The sequence below is a fragment of the Apteryx rowi genome, unplaced genomic scaffold (genome assembly GCF_003343035.1).
Source record: "Apteryx rowi isolate R43461 unplaced genomic scaffold, aptRow1 scaffold_554, whole genome shotgun sequence".
NCBI classification, from domain to species: domain Eukaryota; kingdom Metazoa; phylum Chordata; class Aves; order Apterygiformes; family Apterygidae; genus Apteryx; species Apteryx rowi.
In genome coordinates, this window is record NW_020450821.1 from 1691 (window position 1) to 21249 (window position 19559).

The 19559-nt window shown below is 50.5% G+C and overlaps 1 protein-coding gene across 6 annotated transcripts in view; it reads right to left on the reverse strand.

Moving 5' to 3' along the window:
* Positions 1–802: 802 nt before the first annotated feature.
* ACACA (acetyl-CoA carboxylase alpha) overlaps positions 803–19559 on the reverse strand; it is a 148388-nt gene continuing 129631 nt past the window's right edge. For all 6 annotated transcript variants that reach the window (XM_026081554.1, XM_026081553.1, XM_026081552.1 and 3 more), the window contains 4 exons: positions 9965–10119; positions 8989–9159; positions 5314–5450; positions 803–3608 (listed from right to left, as the gene is read on the reverse strand). In XM_026081554.1, the coding sequence (XP_025937339.1) occupies positions 3482–3608; positions 5314–5450; positions 8989–9159; positions 9965–10119 (590 nt within the window). In that variant the 3' untranslated portion in view covers positions 803–3481. The remainder of the gene's footprint in view (positions 3609–5313; positions 5451–8988; positions 9160–9964; positions 10120–19559) is intronic.

Genomic DNA, 19559 nt, shown 5'->3' on the forward strand with positions numbered 1-19559 from the left:
ATGCAACAAAAGGTTTACATTAAAAGATGATGGCACTTTGATCTTGGGCTTTTGAGAGCCTACAGCTTTGGTACTTCTTTTCTTGGCATTTTAATATGTAGATATTTTAGGCTAAAGAGTTTTAAATGCATTTCTGGAGTTCAATAGGGTTCCCCCCCCCCCCCGTAAATTGCATTATGTTTGTTAAGGTGATTTATGTTTTTAACCCTCAGGATTCAGGTTTGAGAAATGCATGGAAACGACTGCTGGAGTTTTGTTTGCCTTCGTGGTGCAATTTAATGTGTCGCAGTCGAACACTTACCTTCAGCGCGGGGAGCGTCTGAAAGGCGCCTGTTTGCAGGAAGGGCCTCGGTTAGCAGGGGGACACTCTTAAGTAAAAGGTCTGCTCGCAGCTGCATTCGACCGGCAACAGCTCAGCAGGCAGGAGCCCCTGCCCACGAAACACCTCCGCGGAGAGAGTTAACGCAGGTTCCTCCAGCACCGTCAAAAGCAGGCACTGGGGCTGCGCTGTCCTTTTTCTGCTCGTTTCGGTCAGTGCAATGTTAAAGAAGAAAATAAAACGGAGGAGGAGGAAGGGGAATTGCTCATGGTCGGCTCAGGCAGAGGCTGGGGCACGCGAGCTGCGCGGAACGGGGCAAGGGGCTGCTCGGTGCCAGCACCCGCCACCCGTGCGGGTCCCACGGCTGCAGCTCCTCCCACGCCCCGGGCGCGATTCCCGCTCTTCCCTCCAGGAAAAGCAGAGCACCCCGAGGGCCGCTCGGGGCGAGGGGGCGACAGATTTCCACTCCCGGCAACAGACAGCTGGAATTGGTTCTTTTTATTAAAAGAAACTGAGGTAAGTGAAATACTTCAGCACCGGCGAGAGCTGCTCATACCGCGCGTGGGTTCCTCCGCGGCGCCTGCCCCCTCCGCCCCTGCCCAGTCCCGCATCGGCTCGCGCGGCCCGTGGGGCCTCAGCGCTCGCATAAACCCAGATGCCTGCACTGCTCTCACCGTTAGTGCCAGACGTCACTCCGGCTCCAGCGGTACCTAACGGCTTCTTGTTGGAGCTACTTTACCCAAAATTTAAGTCAAGCCTGACCCGGTGCCACTGCCCTGCTCTAAATCCCCCTGGCACGTGCCCGGCCATGCCGTGCTGGAAGCAGAAGGCAGCAGGACACCCCCAGGGCGACTTTGGCACCTAGAGCTCTCTCCCTCTCAAGCACGGCAAATAGAGCGGCTCCCGTAACGCTTGCTGACATCCTTAAGAGCCCGATTTATGGCAATGCGATATAGAAGTCCTGGTTCCTGGTGGCAGCAGTGGAGGAGCCCAGTGGGACGTCCGCGCAGTGCGAGCTCACGGCACTGTCTCGAGAGCATCTGTCAGTCGGACCCGCTTGTGCGCACTCACCCCCGGTCGGTCCTCCCTGCTGAGACAGAGACTGTCTGGACCTTGCGTCCTGTTGCAGCCCAGACTGGTCTAAGCAAAAGCATCTTCGGGGTTTGTTCAGGGACTCTAGTGGAAAAGAGAATCTTTTAAATCAAATTAGGGTTCTTAAGAGAAAGCTAGTTCCTCAGACTAGGCACCTCCACTGACCATGGGCAGAGGTGTCCCGCTGGTGCTCGTCTCCGGAAGAAGAGAGCACTCACAGTGCTGCACCTTGGTTTTGCAAGAGCCCTGGCACCACGCGCCCAAAGGGATGTGTTGCCCTTCAGAAGGAAACAGTACAGCTATGAGGCACTGGCATCACCGTTGTTAGTGAATTTTCTTGTAAAAACATCCCTTCTGTTACGGAGCTATACTAAAAGAGAAGYAGTAAAATCTGAAATACTTTCAAGACAATCGCTGGGGTAAGTTCTCCAATGCTACTTTTGCAGAGCTCCATAACAGTATCTACTTGCTCTTAAAAACAAGGTTGGCTTGGTGGTGCTTCCCTCCAGAGCTCCTGCTTATCTGATCTCTTATTATGGTCTGGAGGCCCACGAAGATGGAAAGTGCCGAAATAAGCCAAGGACTGGCGTGGGGTCAGTGTTTGTGGTGCTCCTCTGCGCTGCTGCCACCACCTCCACGGAGGCAGCCTGGCTCAACGCTGGCTCCGTGCCGACCTGCCTGGCATCGATCAGAGGCCGCTGTTCCTGACAGACCGCCACGAGCAACCACCGGAACGGGCGGAAATGCCAGTCAGCGCTCGGGAAGGCCATTAGCAAACCCAGCTTTTCCTACAGTCGTGTCTCCTCACGTGAATAGCGACCGCGTCCCCTTCCCGAGCCGCACGCCAGGGCGGGCCGGGCGGCGGGAGGCAGCAGGGCCCCTCTCCGACAGCTACGAGGGAGAGGTGGGCACCAGGAAAAGCTCYGTTCAGCAGCGTTACGCTGAGGTCTCCTTGTGCAATTCTAACCCCACCCGTGTCTGTGAAACTGTCCTTCCCCTGCCTCGCCCCGGCAGGTTTTATCTGCTTTCTGCTTCAGTTCACTGTTCACGTGGGAGGAATCGGCACTTAACTGAAGTACGTGCGACAGCGGGGCTGCCCCAGGGCTGCCAGAGGCAGAAGCGGCCCCTCAAAATCAACGGGGAGGAAGAGCAGAAATGGCTAAAACGGGTCCGCTGCGGTCTCCTGGTTTACCTCCTCCTAGCAGGGCTTCTCACCGTCTGCTTACCTGCTCTAAAGCAACCCAACACACGAGGCACAAAACGAGCTGGGTTTTAGTTCAGAAATCCTGCCCCTGCCCCCCTCCCCGGCTGTCAGGGAACAACGACACCAGGCACCGCAAGAGCCTTCCCCGCACCCGGGCTGCGGACACCGCACCGCCCTCGTGGGCTTCGCTGCTCCTTTCCGTCCGCTCGCAAGGGTCGAGGCAGATGTCGGAAACGCAAATCCCCAGCGGCCAACAGACAGGAGGGCTGGCTCAGGGGCAGGCTCCGCTCATCCACGCATCGGCGAGACACCGCGCCAGAGGATCTCCCCGAATCCGGGGGGGAGGAGCAAGGTGTTCCCGCCCGCACCTCGAAGGCAGAGCCCGTCCTCCTCTGCCCGCGACGTTGGCACTTGTCGGCTGCCGCTACCAGACCGAGCGTGAGAAGAGACCGATGCAGGGACGCAGGGGCGTAMGGGGAAAGCGCCCCCGCTTTGCTGTGCCCAGGCCTCACGGTACGCGGGTACCCTTCATCGCCTGGCTGTAGTGCTTTCGGGCGGCAGCCCAGCAGCTAGCTGACACGTTGGTCCAGTCACGCTTTGTTAAATAAATAAGGTACCGTTAGACAGCTGTAACTCGATTCCGCAGGCGCTTGTGTTTATACATTTTCCTCGTGTCTCTGGCCAAAGAACACACTTCCTCTGGTCAGTCTGATTTGAAAAAATAAAAATGTCATTCTTGCAGCATTTCCCCGAGCCTCCCCGTCTCGGTACAGCGGCCGCAGCCGAGCAGACAAAGGGCAATTCTGCGCTTGCTTTCCATCCCTCCGCCGTTCCGGGCAGGGGGAGCGCGCGGGAGATCGATGCTCTTACGTTGAAGAAGGCGAGTCCATTGTGGAGAGAATCCGCACGATCTCCGCTCGCTGGGTGGGTGATATATGCTGGGTCATGTGCACTATCGAATCCATGGCAACCTCCGGATTGGCCTGGACCAAGCTGCAAAGAGGCGAGAGTTAAGTGCCGGCAGCCCCGGCGCTCGCGTCCGAGCGCGGCTGACAGCTCCCCTTCAGGCCCGTGAGGGGGGACTGAAATATGGGGTCTTTAAGAGCGCGACCGGACGAGGCGGCAGGCACTTGTGTTAAGTGAGCGCGAGCGGCGCGCGCGGCCGCGGAGGGGCCTCGCGCCCATCAATCTGCTGCCGGCAGAGCCGCGCCGAGTCCCCCGGCGGCCCCAGCCGCGGCGGCGCCCGGAGCCGCTGGGCCGCGAGCGCCCCGGCAGCAGCTCGGGGGCTGCTCGGCGCCCCGCGCCTCCCTTTGCAGGGGTCGCAGAGCCCGGCTGCTGCAGCGCTGGCTGAGGAAGCCAGGGCAGGGCTGGGGGGACGCTCTGCAGAGCCAGACGACGGACACAAACCGCGGGAGCTTCGGTGCCCTCCTCCCGCCCACCCAGGAGGAAAAGCTGCTTTAAGGGACCTTCCAGTCCAAGGCAGAAAAATTACCAAAATTACATCTGTTCAGGWCTAGCGAAGGGTCTGGCTCACGTGGCTTACCTGCCTCTGCCGGATGAATGTCTGCATGCACGCAAACAATACTGCTCACAAGCAGGAGGAAAAGGCATTTCTACACGTTTTAGTATTTTGGGGATACGTTTGGAAGCAGAGGATGAGAGTGTTTGGTATAGTTCTAAACAGCAACCAGAAGGAACCGGGTATTTTATGATACTGAGCACAAAGCTAGCTTGCCCAAGCAGACTCRGGCTGGGACACGCAAGGGAAGGACGCCGTACGGCTGTGCTGGCCATGTGTGGTCACACCACCGACAGCAGCAGCACGGCTCAGGGATCTGCGTTCTCCTTGCTTCACACAATATGCAGCTCTCTAAAACATTAGTGGTCCCCCACAAAATAGTAATTTTCCATTAGCCTTCTCAAAAGGAGAAAAAGCACAACAGCAGTGACATTTCTGTGCCCTGGCTCCTCACAGCCCTTGTTTCAGGAAAGCACAGGCACGGCCAGGGAGGTTCAGACGCTGCTGGATTAGAGCTTCTCCACTCTGCTGTCTTGTAATTTTGCTCAAAGCACCTGCACTTACAGTAGCTCTACGGACTGTGCAGAAAGAAGGTGAGATGCAGATTTTATACAAATTGCCCTGTTTCACAGCGGCCCTGCATTTACCCCTGTATTTGCCTTTCCAAAGGAGACTGCATTTCCACATATTCCTTAAGYGTCTGCCAGGCAAACACGCATGCAAAACAAGAGTGTAGCTGACTTCTTCCCTCAGCTGGGGAGGAGCACATGGCCAAGATCAGAGACTGAACTCAAAATCCTTGYTCTGTAGAGCCTTTAGTAAAAGCTCCTCCTTTTATTGATGAAAACATCCCCCTTCYGCCAGCCCACAGATCCCCAGGTGCTGCTAGTGTTTCCCTCTCGTCAGGCACCAACGAAAGCCAAAACCAAGGCAGGGCCAGTGCAGGGGCCATCACAGCATGATGTGCCAAGGCTGGTCCTGGTCTACACTATCACTGTCTCCCTGCAGCGCAGAGCCCTGGGAGTGTGTGAACACCACCGACACCCACGACAGTAGCGGTGCTGCTATCAGAGCCCCAACAACCAGCTGCAGCAGAAACCTGCGGGGCCTCTTAATATACGGGACTGAGTCCTAGTTTGCCTGCGCTGACTTGTTACGGGGACTCCACAGTTGGCTTACCTCCGTATCTGTTTAAGTATGTAGTCCCTTGAGATGTATTTGATGTTTTCATCCACAACGGAGCGAAYGCCTTCTTCTTCCGTGAGCTGTTTTTCCAGCCACTCCACTAGGTCCTTATTGCTGTCCCATAGGTATGCCTGCGAACAAAGCAATGCCAGCGTCACCCAGACAGTCCCAGTGCCCGAAGTCCCATGGAGCCACCACTGACCGGCTGCACGATCCCACTCCCCATGGTGACWTTCCTCAAATTTAACTAGCAATTATTGGCAAGCTTGGGTAAAATATTTGGCCGACCACCCTCTGCRATTTTTCCAGTGCGCTTGGCTTTTATAGACCCAACTAACAATTAGCAAAAGTCAAAGGATGATAGATTTCTTCTGCATGTCTTCCCTTTAAACATGACTAAATGGGAACTACGGAGGCAGCAGACCCGCTGCTTCCAGTGGCTATCACCGAAGCAGTTGCTCTAACAGGTCATCATCCCTCAAGGCCAGATGCACCTTTTCTGTCTTCTGAGACAAAGGAATGAAAAACAAACTTTACACCTCATTTTCCAAATAGCTTCTCAGCCACCTTAGGCTTACAGAGAGCCTGTTCTGGAAGGGCACRCCACGCTGCCCGTCATCCCCGTCAGCCCCTAAGGACAAGCATGTAAGCTGACTGTCTCTGATAAAACCCTGCTTCCTTCTGCGATCGGATGCCCAGCTTCTGGTGAGATACGTCAGCTCCGGAGGCGAGTTTAGGGGTGCTCAGAGATGCAGCTGATCTGAGGCTTCTTGTCATGGGACCCACGAGTCCCTGTCACCTAAAGACTGACCTGGTGTCAGTGTCCCCCAGCAAGCACAGGATCCCGACCCAGCCTGGAAACCTGCCACCCATTCGCAGGTGTGCGCATAGCAGAGGAGGTCGGTGTGTCCACATCCATGAAAAGCCTTGGCAACAAAACCCTTTTTTTCTCCTGAAAGATCATTTCGCCTGATATTTGCTAGGTAGTTGACTACATAATAATTCAGGAGTGTGTTAGATGCCTAATAGCCTTCTCGCTCCTCTCTTCTCCTCTCATTTTCTTTACAAATCATTTAAGAATCGTTTTGTTAATGGTTTCCGGAAAAGCAAGTACCACCATTAGCACTCATTCATATTTATGTCATTTTATTTGGGTAATTAAACACAAAGCTCGTCATTTAAAGGTGCACTATCCTTCTCTGTTATCACTAACGAAGTCAAAGTCAGAATGACAATGAGCTCAGCGCAGTAATTTAATAGGTGGCTCTGGGACCGGGCTGGATTACCCGCCGAGCAGGGCACCGTCACAGCAGCGCGGCTCAGATGCCAGTGAGCCGCGGGCAGCAGAGCAGCCACTGCTCCACCTGGGAAGCCCCARTGCCTCTGACCCTCTTGGCTTCCACTGAGCAAATTCCAGGCGCCGGCAGGGGAGGGAGGCAGAAGTACGCTATGGATGTTTGCACCTGAAGGCAAAGCCTTTTGGCTATCAGCCTCAGTGGTGGGAGGCTAAGGTGCTTGCAAAGACCCTGGAAACCCTTGGAGCAATGGCAATAAAGCCAGTAAAATACCCTCCCTACCGTAACTCTACCTCACTACACAAAACTGGTTACTCTGCTTGGCCATGCTCCTTCCCTGTGTTGACAGAAGTGCTGCTGCACCCATGGGTGAAAGCCAGCACTGCAGTGAGGAACCGGGAGCGCAGACCCTTTCCACTCCCCTCGGATCAGTCCTGCCCACTGCACTTTAACATCAACGGGTTCAAGCCCAGGCCAGTGTTCCTGGCAGCCGGACAAGAAGCAGCCTCTTGGCATGGGATCCCGCAGGCAGCTTCCGTCAGCGAGGCAGGATGCATCCTCTTACATAAGGAAGACACACGACACTGGTGCCAGGCTGAGATCACAGCCCAGCGCTCACACTGGGATTCCTTTTTTCTTAAACATTATGTATATGATTGTCTCAAAACAGCGATGTCATTTCAATCTTAAGATTTTGCTTATTTCATTGGTTTTTCTCATTGTTATTTTAAACTTGTTAGTTTTTGCTCCTTTTTTCTGCCCCTAGACATGACAGAAATGCTCCCTGCATACAAAGTAGGGCACTTAGGAAGATTTCAAGGAAGGGAAAAAAACCCAGTAGCTGCCTTATGGTTGCAGACCTGCGTAAAGCCAGATTTACCCAAGAATCCCAAAGCTTTTAGTTTAGGAGAATATTTAATACTCTTATTAATCATTTTTAATCCGTTTGCTTTTAATTAAGAAACAGCATGATGCTTTCCTATCAACATATGCCAGGGAGCAGATTAATTGTGGCTTAAGATAACTCTCCTTGATTGGTGTAATGTATTAGCTAACGAGATGCCTGCTTTTAAAGACACTCAGACACTACCTTGGAAAGGCTGCTGCCCTACGGAGAACACTTCCCCCCCTTTCTGCTTCTGGAACCCCTGAGTGTTTGTGACTTAAAAAACAAAATAAAATAAAATAAAGAACTCAGATTGGAGGATTGCAACAAAAACAACCTAAGAGCAGCTCCAGCGATTGTTCTTCAGAGATTGCCAGCCTCAGAATTCAAGCAYGATTAAAAAGAGAAATCCTCAGCTAAACTACCAGATGCGGATGGTGCCAAGGCACCCTTCCCCCCAAACCATGGTGGTTAATCTTACAGTTAATTTGTAACCCTGCGTTTCAAAGCGTGCCACTCCGCTCAGCACCACAGCACTCTGCAGCTGGGGAGAGGTGGGATGCTTGGTGGAAGAGTGGTTGGGGCTCCCTCRGGCTGAAACATGACAACAGTCGCTGGTGGCGAGGCACTTGTCATCTGTCCCCATCACCCTGGGGAGGGGACAAGACATGAAGGCAGCCCAGAGGAAGGAAGCATGCTTGGGCCACGGCCCCCTCTGCAAGCAGCAGGACAACTGGATGTGATGGGTTGGCTATACATCTGCCAGATGTGTATCTGGAGCACATCTTCAGATGACAAGAAGATGACAAGATGACATCTGGAGCACAAGCAGTGCATACCTCCTGCTCTTTTCAGTGTCAGTGGGATAGTGCAAAATTTAGGACATTATTCAGTGTGAAATAATAACTAAAAAAAAAAATCCTGCTTTCATATCACAGAGGATCCCAAGGGATGTTCTGGGACGGGTCCCCACAGCTAGGACAGCTCTCCCGTAACAGCCTCTGTAACCGAYAGCAGCTCTGCAGAGCTATTTCAGGCACGCTGTGCGCAGAGACAGGGAGATGGAGATATTCAGGGCTGGTGTAGAACATGTGTTGTGACCCCTGGGATTTCTGCTGCCAATTCTGCCAGCAACTTTCTGCCAGACAGCAGCACCTCTGTGCAGTCTTCTTCACACAGATTGCCCTCCCTTGCTCTACTGAGAGAACTGTTCACCTTTCTCAGGTGCTCAGATTTTCATATCCATGGTGCTACATGCTTGGAAAAAACCTACTGAACCCAAGTATTTTTTTCTTCCGGCCTGCTATAAAAAGTATCTCGATAAAGCTACTCATGACCAGGAACATTGCCCAGAAGTTCTTGTTCGTCACCTAAAATGCCCTTTGACATTACAATTAAAAATCAGAGCTCAACTCCCTCTTGGGAGAACCTCATTGAACTGAAGCCCAGGAAAGACAACTGCCCTGGTGAAACTGCTTTTTCGTTTACCTTTACTGTCCCTTCGACTTCCACAAACCAGCGTCTCAGCATAGCCTGAATTTGCCCATCGGTCAGCTCAGGATTGGCATCATGGATCTTCTTCTTGACGACATCTTCTAGCAGAAGACGTCTTAATCTCCAGTAGAAGAAAGTACGGGAAGTTTTCCAATCTAGAATGTCCTGCCCAAGACATTAAGCGGAGAAGGAGAAATGAGTGAGGGATAACATTTACCATGCTCATGGAGGAATGTGTGCACTCATACACTCAGTTATGTTGCTTGCACGAGAGAAGTGCAAAGACTCCCATTTCTGAGCTTTGAAGACTTCCACCTTGTCACACCACTCAGTCATCAGACACAACGTGTGGCCTCCTTTGCCTCCCTGAAGCCTGCTCTCTCCTGCAGAGAGAGACAGCTCCCCAGGTGAGCAGCACAGCCCAAGAAACCAACGTTCAAGGGGAAAGGGAACCAAAGAAGTCTTCAACTAATCAGCCGAGGTTAAAACTCTGACATGAGGCCTAGGCTTCAATCACCTCATTATAGCCCTTCCCATCACTGAGGGTCACCGCRGGCTGCAGACCCACTGCTCGCACTGCCTTCCCTTCCCACCAAGGCAGACTGTGACATCCCTTTGGGGGGAAATTGCAAAGTATTTTTCAGTGTGGTCACTAACCAGCTACTGGCCAAGCCCAGAAAACGTGGGGTCTCAAATGGACACAGATCAGATAAAGGTGCCAAAACCCAYGATGTTCTTGCATTCGAGGGGGCAGAAAACAGCTGGTGTGTGGAGAGGGTTCAACGCCGTGGCAAGAGTTATTGGGCCAGAGGTTTATYTGCAGCCCCACAGGACACTAGGCTCCTTTGATCCTGCTGCCTCCAGCAGTAACGCGTCCCCCTTGGGGTTGCCAATTCTCGGCTAGGATCAGTGTGTGTACCTGTGCCAAGCCTTCCCACAACGTCCCTGAGGAAMGATCCATCATACTCACAGTAATGGCACCCTTCTCCTGCATCCGGCCTGGCGTGTCGTGCAAGTCAGCAAACTGCATGGCTACCTGGTGGTAAATGGGAACGAGGAATTCCTCCCGTTCCTTCAGCTTGGTCTCCAGCTCTTTTCGATCAGCAGGGCTTAGCTCAGGCGTACCTGCAAGCAGGCACAGCTACGTGTCAGAAACCTGCCATATTCAGCCAGAGTCAATCAGCAAATGTGTTGCTGAGGATGCAGCCCCCACACCCTTGTTYGGTGTGGTTAGGAAAGATGGGCACCACCACACACTCCAGAGGGAGAACGGGGGTTTCTGCTGTTACTGCATAGGGGCAAAATCCTGACTGCATTTGCCCAGGACAAATGCCAGACCATCAGCTCCACGCAATGCCAAGCCCAGTTTTGAGTCAAATGCAATCATTCCAGCCTAGATTTCCTGCCACCAATACTCAAGCAAGAGCTCCAAAGGAGATTTTACCATGGAAACTGTATTGCACTTAAATGCCAGTGAGTTGAGCCATCAATTAAGTGACAGATTTACTGGACTTACTCTTAAAAAAGAATAATGTCCCAACATGCAGTTCATTTAGCCAGAAACATGGACAATGTAAAACCACACACACAATCGCAAGTTTTCCTGCAGGCTGGTTCCTACTAGCAGCTGTTAGTACCACTGTCTCATTAAGGAAAATATACAAGTTACGTCAGGGACACCAAAAATGCCCACGGAGCATTCAGTTTACCAGTGATCAACACACACTAGTTTCGCACATGGACTAACATGATGGACAGGAGAAAAACTGTGTCAAGAATATGTTCTGTGGAGTTCATAATTTTTAATTTATCTTAAAACATTGAGCTCAGATAAAATTAACTTTGATTAAAACAAAAACACTCATTAAAACAATTTCTGATTAATGTCACCCCATGAAAGGAACTAGCAGGACTAGACTGAGCCGGACAAGAAACACGCCAGCCGTTCACAGAGCGCTGCTGAGACCCGCAGTGGCTCCTGCCACTTCCAGCAGCAGGATCAAGATGGTCCTTACAAAGCTGACTAACGGGGCAACAGTTTTCAAAAGGGACTAACGGTGACCATGATTCAGCCACACTCATTTTCAATCAAGATCTAAAGAGGACCTTCCTCTTTTCTCTCCAGACAGTGGCATGTTAAATGAATTCCTAAGAGCAGCTGCCCCTTTACAATACCGAGAGCCTAAATCCCCTTTTCTCCCTTCCTGCAAAGAGCTGTAGCAGGCCACAGTTCGCACAACCATAAGTAAGGGCAACTCCCCACTGATCTTGCAGTAATTTACGCCAGGTCAAAGTTGGCCCAGGCTTGGGGCAAGCATGGTAGGTTGATGCTTCTCCCACCCTGCCTTAAAAACACATGTGCAAGAGGTGCTTGTGCAGAGGCCTGGTATTTAGAGCCAATTTTGGTTCAATTTAAGCAAAGATTGCAATCGCAGCCAAATTACATGGTACTGGATACTCTGCTAACTGTGGCATTTTGTAAACCTCCCAGCCACACCAGGGCCTGCGACGCTCGGGCTGCAAGTTCACAGCCTTGGAGACAGCTGCCTTCCCCCCACCTCCCCCGTTAAAGCCGAGGTCGCTGGCAAGCTGAAGCCAGGTCATGGACAAGTCTTGCTCTGAGCACGTAGATTATAACATTCAACTATCCTCCAGCACCCTTCATTCAAATGTTAATATAACCACCCATACGCTTAGGAGACGTGGAAGCAGGATTGTATCTTCAGTGCACAGAGAGGAAGCCGAGATGTAAAACCAAGAGCTGTGCTATCCACTAACATAAGAAGTCAACGGGAGAACCTGGAACAAAAGCTGGAGCCGTGCTTCAGCCAGTGGACAATATTCTTTCTTATTATCTTGTAGCCTGAATATCATGACTGCATTCTGTGGTATGTGAGCACCATCAAGCTTTTTTTGTTTTTAATCTTTATTGTTTGCGAAGGAATGTCAATGGGATTAAATGCAACATCTATTGTTACATCAACACCTATTGTTAAACTGTCACGCTTCCCGGCTGGGTGATGTGGAAGGCAATTGCTGCAGAGAGGCAGAGGAGGACAGCTTAGCAATGTGGGTCCTCAGCAGCACCGCAGATATTGTCCAGCCTGACAATAAGCAGGCTCTGGAATTGAAGCCAAGAGCCAAAGCAATCCAAGTCCCTCTCAGTGAAAACAGATAAAATTAGCAGGCAGAAGCTTTAAGAAAAAAACAGCAGCAGGGAACGCTTTTTCACATAATACATAATCAAATGGTGGAAATYGTTGCCACAGGATGCCAAAAGTACAAGTGGATTAGACAAATTCATGCAAGAAAAGTCCGTTGCAGACTTCTCAGCACAAAGATGCAGATACTAATCCGTTCTCAGGAAGTCTCTGAACCACCGGGCTGCAAGACGCCGGGAAAGCACCGTGCTGTGTTTGCATGACGCTCACGCTCTTTCCGAATGCATCTGCTGCTGACGCTCCCGGACTGGATCCAGGGCTGCCGGACCTAAGGGCTGCCTGAGCACGGTGACTCACTGCTGGGCTCAGCACCGCGGCAGATCACTCACAGCACCACGGCACGGGGGCCTGGGCTCAGACCCACCTCCAGTTTTGCATGCAGGCCCTTTTCTTTTCTGCTTTGCACGAGCTATGCTTTTATTTCCTTCCCGAGTTCCTCTTCCAAATCAGACCGGGTTTGAGTATTACCCACACACACTTCATAAAGTCAGGGTCAGTTATACAGCAATTCCTTCTAGTGAAGGAATGTTTTTGTGTGTCTCCCAATATAAATGTTGCCTAACCTTCCAAATGCTGCTAAGAAGGTTTTAATTAAGAGGAGCTACTCTTATAACCTTCAGAATTAAAAATTATATATATTTATCTATGTTAAATTCCCAGGCTCCTATATCTCCCTGTTTTAAATGGCAATGCATGCACTTAAGCCAGTAACACTCATGTATTCTGGCCTATCTGCCACGCTCTTGTTGTACAGCCAAACCAGCCAGGCCCAGTAATGATTTAGGTGAGATTAACAAATATGTCAATGTCTATTTTCTGCTTAATTTAAAAGCAGCGTCTATAAAGATTTTTGACTTCTGAACCCTGTTCTCCTGAAAGAAAGAAGGTAACAATGAGGAGGGGGGATAAAGAGTGATTATCCCATCATCGATCGTTTGTCAGGAGCATTTCTTATTCACTGGACTATTGTAAAAAGCTAAGCTCTCGATCAATCCTGTAAGCCCCCTGTACAATTAAATATCTTGGAATGGTTTTCTTTCTTTTCTAGTCAGATCTTGAGGCCTCAGGGTTTTTCAGAAAGCTTGGGCTTTATTTATTTCGCAGAAAAGTCTCCCTCCACAAATCTTATACTGGCAAGAAGAGGGGAGTTAAAATATGGGATTCCTTTGCTCTAAAGGTACTAGATAGTTAATGAAACTGTTAAAGTTTAAATCATAGGAACGTTATAGACCTCTAGGTATGGATCAGTTACTAATCAATGGAGGGACAAAAGCAGCAGCCCTCTGAAATGGCCACATCACAACGCAAACACGCAACGTGCGGCAGTTTTTGGCACGCAGGTGGAGCCTGCGGGAAGGCAAGGCGACAATTTAAAAGGAGAGGAAGAGTCTGACTTTCCTAACTTTGCAGAGGATGCAGGGCACTTTAACAGCCACGAGATGCATTTATCTTGGATTGCAGTTTGCTCTGCAGTCGCCAAGCATGTTTGCATCTATAAATAGCGCTGGTACGCTCACAGCCACCGCACCGCTCAGCGGAGACCAGGTAACTGTCTTAGTCCTGCTTTCCCAACCCGTAATGTCTAATTGCAGGGGTAAATACACCAAGGCTTCTTCATTCTATGGTGTATTTTCTTCTTTTTTTGTTTGTCTTTTTTTGTTTAAGGCAGTTTTGGTATTGATCAAGTTGAAAAGTTACCCTGGGGAAGTATTAAAGATGGGGATACCAAAAGAGGTCGGTGAATCTCTTCTGAGGGCAAAAGAGCAACATCCGTCACCTTTGCTGGGGGAAGGGGTCTTGCCAAAACGCCCTTCGCACTACAAAATCCTTCATGAACAAGCGTGCAAGGGATCTGTCCTCGTTGCAGACACCGGGGCGGTGAGGGCTGGCGTTGTCCCTGTGACCGGGGAGGGCAAGCAGCGCTTGCAGAATAAAACCATCCTGCCAGGATGGTCACTACAGCCAAACGCTTTGCGACCTGCAGAAACACATAAGCTAAAAGACTTCACTCAAACACACCCAATTAAACCAACAGAAATTAGTTTTAAACCACACATAAGATGAATTTAACCCGAAATGTTCCCCAAATGTATCCTGGAGGGAGCTGGCAGCTGGTGTCCTCCCCGTCGCGCCCTTTGGCCCATGCACACCTCTCCACGGAGCGACCCAACGGCCTCCCGGCTCCGAGCCACGTGCTGGGCGTGCTGCCATCCCAGCCTCCAAGTCTGGCTTTCCAAGGGACAAGCTTTTTCCTCCATGTCCTACAGCCCGTAACAGGCCCCGAAGCTCTGGTACGGCCCTTAGCACCTCAGTGACACCAAGCAATAAACGCCAAATACTGCAGTTAACCAAAGGAGACCTTTAACCACCCAGAAAAGGACGCGTGTCCACAAAGCTGCTCCTAGCTATTGCGCCAGGGATCTGTGTGCATGCTTTATAGCTGGTGATCAGGGAAGACTTCAGAGAAGTTGCCCTCCCCGCGCAGACAAATGGAAAAGCTGTGGCAATAAATCCACCGAGAACCTTCTCCTGTAGAGCACTCTGATGCTGAATATCAATTTACACTCCTCTCCCAAAGTTAAGGGAAAGCATCATGGCAGAGGAAGCAACATCTAAACTATTTTGATTTGTGCCCCATTAAACGGCGAGCCTCTCTGGAAGGAGCCAGCCGCGCTCCAGCTCTTCCCCCGCTGCCCGCGCGGCGGGGAGCGAGGCACCGGCAGGCGCGGTGTCCTGCCGTGATTGCAACCTGTGCGGGTGTCAGGGCACAGGCTGCCTTTAATAAAGTTCCTGCCAGACGGAAATGGCTCAGCAGCACCATGAATCACGGCTTCCCATAACATTTAGTAGCAAAGTGCTTTTTTTAAATATGACCAGTTTAACAGGTTAGACAAAATGACTTCAAGAAATGTTATTGTAGGTTCCCTCTGATTGCAGAAAGCCAGGCAGCTTCTGAATCAATTTGATGGTTTACGGTTTCTAAGCTGTTAAAATGTGGGATTTTCTCCCTCGCCCTCAGCGCACAGCCTCAGCATGGCGGAGCATTTACTCGCTCATTTTCTTGCCTCTTCCTTCAACAAACTCCCCGGGGTTTGGGCAAAAGCCCACCACCCGAGGTCCTGGGAGCAGGCTCGGCATGCCCAGCCCCGCGGGGGGCTCCCCGCAGATGCACTGGGGCCTCCCGGGACCCTCCTGGCCCTTGTTCACCCCAGATCACTCCGGAAGCCAGGGAGGAACCTTTTCTGCAGTGCCTCAGCCCAGACCTCAGCTGCTCCGGCAAATCAACCCGCACCTCTGATTTGTAAAGATGACTTTTACAGCATAAATAGTAGCTATCTGTCCAGCCTGCAAAGGAGCATTAAGGTCTTCGCTGCAAGTAACAGAAACGGGTGTCTTCCTGGATTGTCTCAATGTTACAATTATTATAGGCAAATTTAGGGATTTTTTTCCCCCAGAAAACACTAAAAAAAAGAACATTAAGGCCATTCTTTTCAGCAAAGCACTGAAACCACACTGCAGCCTGTGCTGAGCAGGTCCTAGGGAAACAAACTCCACAGCAGTACAGCAGCCACTCTGCATCCAACAGCACGATGAGATGTCAACTTTATCCCTGGTTATGACTGTCCCATCTAATTTCCACACCTGGAACAAAAAAAATCTTTCTACCTGAATCTCACCTTCTCTTCATCTACCTTTCATAAAGCCCTTGCCCGACAGGAATGCAGCAAAGGCAGCAAGAATGGCAACCCCGTTCAGGCTGCCCAGTCAACAGATCTCCCATGTGAGCTGCGCGGCGAAGAAGGTCACTCAGAGCCGTTCACGTCCCTAGAGAGACAGGCATTTTTTGATTGTCGTTGCATGTTTCTTTAAATGAGACTGCTTGTAATTGCTTCACTACATATTCAGTAGGATTTATGTTATAAAGGTGCAGCATGAAATACCAGTGAAGGTCACACATGCCCATGACACGGGCTTGAAATATCATCGCACAACTGCATCGACCGATGTGCCACTACTCCTTTCCAGCTCCTCAGGCCTCAGACCAGCATCGGAGCAAATGGGCAAAGTGTGGCAGGTACATAATTCCAAAAAATTGGTATTTTGGGGGAATCATCTACAACCCTACTGAGAGAAAAATCTGAGATGCCAATCGTCATGAAGGAGCTGACGGGAATCGGTACTTGCTCTTCTAGACTCATGACTGTGAATTAACGACAATTCAAATGCAGCAGCACTTGCATACAGAAGCAGTTCCTGAAAATCAGCATTACCTAAAAAGACAAAAAGTTACAACTCCACTGACTGCATCTGTCCTGTTAACACTTCACGGGAGATGCAATCTCAATAGCAACATTTTTCTTAGCTGTTGCTCAAGAAAACAGCTGGCGTTTTGATTAATTACAGCACAGAACAAAAAAAACCCAGACAATAATTACTAGACTTTTGAACTGTAATCAAACTTTCCAGGCAAAAGCTTGGAATGAGACAGGCCACAGGGCGGAAGTTTTCAGCCACTCAAGAAAACGCCACGCCAGAGCCGTCCCCAGGCCACCGCGGCAGAGCCACCACGGCCTGGCACTGCCGGCGCGAGAGGGACCTGCGAGTTTGCTGCTGCCATCGCACCCCACGGTTTCACGTGCGCGGAGGGACCGCGGCGCTAACGTGGGCTCGCTGGTTCAGCACTGGGGTGCTCATTATTTGGAAACTCCAGAAATGTTTTGCACGCTCTTTAGCCGGTTAAAATGAGAAGGAAGTCAAGAGCCAGCAGCGTGGACTGATCTGTAATTTTATCTGTGGAAAGTTGAGGGCACTTCACAGCGTCTGTGTTTGTGAGTCCATCGCCTGCCAGGGTGCTGCCGCGCTTGCAGAGCAGTACCCCCTTCTCCCACACCTTGTACGATGTGTCACGATGTATAAATAAAGATGCACGCATGCAGAATGGGTATATAATCATAAAAAAAGACACATGCTAGCACAGGGCCAACTATTTCATAGGATCGGCCGAAGACGATATTCACACTATCATAAAATCTATCAGATGAACAACAGATGCCTCCCTTTCACTATGAGATAGATACCTGATAGGAGAAATGTGAAAATGTAATATCCAATCTTGCTCTAACTGGAGCCATTTTGCCATTTCTTTCATTAAAACTGGACCAAATCTTTGCTTGCATTACACTGTACAACTGATACATTACATGTATAACCTTCTTATGCTTGATGCTTGAATCAGCATGACAAAGTTAATTTTTATTCCTCTCCTAAATGTTTTACTCTAAGTGTAGTAAATAAATAGAATAAAATTGAACCTCCATATTCTTCTCGACTACGGCCCGAGGCTCGCAGTCCGAATCGTTCCCGTATTTGTGGGTAATGAGCGCTCCCCCTGCACACCTATGCCGTGTGGGAACACGCTCGTGGGGCAGGATAGGGGTTATCCTTTCCTCCCGTGCCCTCTGCTCTGCACCGTGTGCTGCTCTGTAATAGCACAACTCTGAGTGACATTTTAATAAAACATGGGGCTAATAAACATTTCAACAATAGTGCCAGAGAATTGATAATGAACAGATTTATGTCAAATTATTCGATATCTGCCAGCCTTCTCTGCTCTCACGCTCCCCACTTGCAAGTCAAAACCAGGGTCTAAAGATGCCTCAAATGAAAACCGAGTCACCCTGTTTCCCCACCCCTCCGCACACAGCACATGTTTGCCAACATCTCCCTTTCCCCTGCTATTCAGCAGCTCCAGGGAGGGATGACAGCCACTCAGGGGTTAAAGAGAGGCAGTGAACCCCCAGCTAATGAGTAAGAATTCAGCAGGCAGTGTAAGATAAATGGAGCTTTCTCTGCTTCTGCTGGAGTCAGCATGAACTGCGGCCCTGCGGCTTGTTTGTGGCAAATGGAGTGCGCGAAATATCAAAGGGCAGTGATCCAGAAGAAGACCGACTTTGACAAATTTTAAATTGGCCAGAAAGAAAACCAGCAAAAAAAAAAAAATTATGCAATTCACTGTGTCCTGCAATCTTGGCTTTCCTGCTACGGCACGGAATTAGTGGCAAAACAACAGCAATGATCGCCCGATGTTGGGAGCAATTACGAGCCATCTAAGTGAGATGCTTATCAGCCACTGAAGCTTTTAGAGCTCTCTGTACGTACAGTTGTAAGTGACTTGCTCTGGTGTTGCAGTCATTTTAATTAAAGTGTATGGAGTTTGTGGGGAGTAATTACCCTGTAGAGAAAGAGGGGGGGGAAAAAATCCCCGAACAGCTCCCGCCTCCTCCCATAGCGTGGCTTTGCATTTGGAGACCGTCAGTAGAAATCTGCTTGCTCTTCCTCCCCGCCAGCCCCTGGTTTTGGGGAGGCCGGTACATGCCGGCCGCCGGGGCTGCAGGGGCGGCGGGCAGCCGCGCGGCGCTCACACCGGCCCGCAGACCCTGCGCGGGGGCCACACGGCAATAAATAAGCCCGGGCTGCTCTGCTCCCCCTTCCTCCACTGCTGCAGGATTTAAACGAGCAAACAGCCCTCTTTGTCCGCAGCCGGTGCCTCTCCGCTCTTGGAAATGGATGCATCCGGCAGTCGCCTCCCAGAAGGCACCGTCGCTTTGCGGGGGCGGCAGGCTGGTCTGTAAGTCAGAGGAGCCAGCGCTTTTTCTGGCTGGGCTAAGGTAAATACTCTGAGAAGTGGTGCTCCTGCGGTAGTGCCATTTATCTGCAGGACCGATGCTGACTGCTCAGCRTATTGCCTTCCCTAACCACCCATCTGATTTCGCCTTCCTCTGGGACTCCGGCACCCGGGAGGCAGCTCTCCCGCGCAGCACGTGGAGGTCCAGAAAAACACCTCCAGGAGGTGTAGCTACGAGTCCTGACGGTGTTGGGAATTACACTGCAGCCTTTAAACTGTGGAGCGCAAAACAACTGGAGAGCACATTTACTGGGACGCTGCCCTGGGTCTCCATGACTTGGTGTAGTCAGGCTATCGGTTTGCTTCCAAAGGGACGCTGCCATGTCTAACATAGGCCAAAGTTAATTTTTCTGTGAAAAGAACTTCCTTGCTACACCTACAAACATTAAAATTTGTTTTCAGAAACAGGCAAACAGAATAACATATCCCACTGGATATTTCTGTCCTCTTTTTCTGATGCAGTAACACGTAATGCACACAAGCAAGATCCGAACTCAGAAATATATCCGTGCAGTGAGAGAAAACAGAGATTTTTAAAAAACTACCATTAAAAAAAAGACAAAAAATCATGGATGCCATCAGAGACATCAGTAAGAACCTGACTTTCAGCCAGCAGTCTGATGCTTAACATTCGCTGCACCCTTTCCAGTTACTGCTCT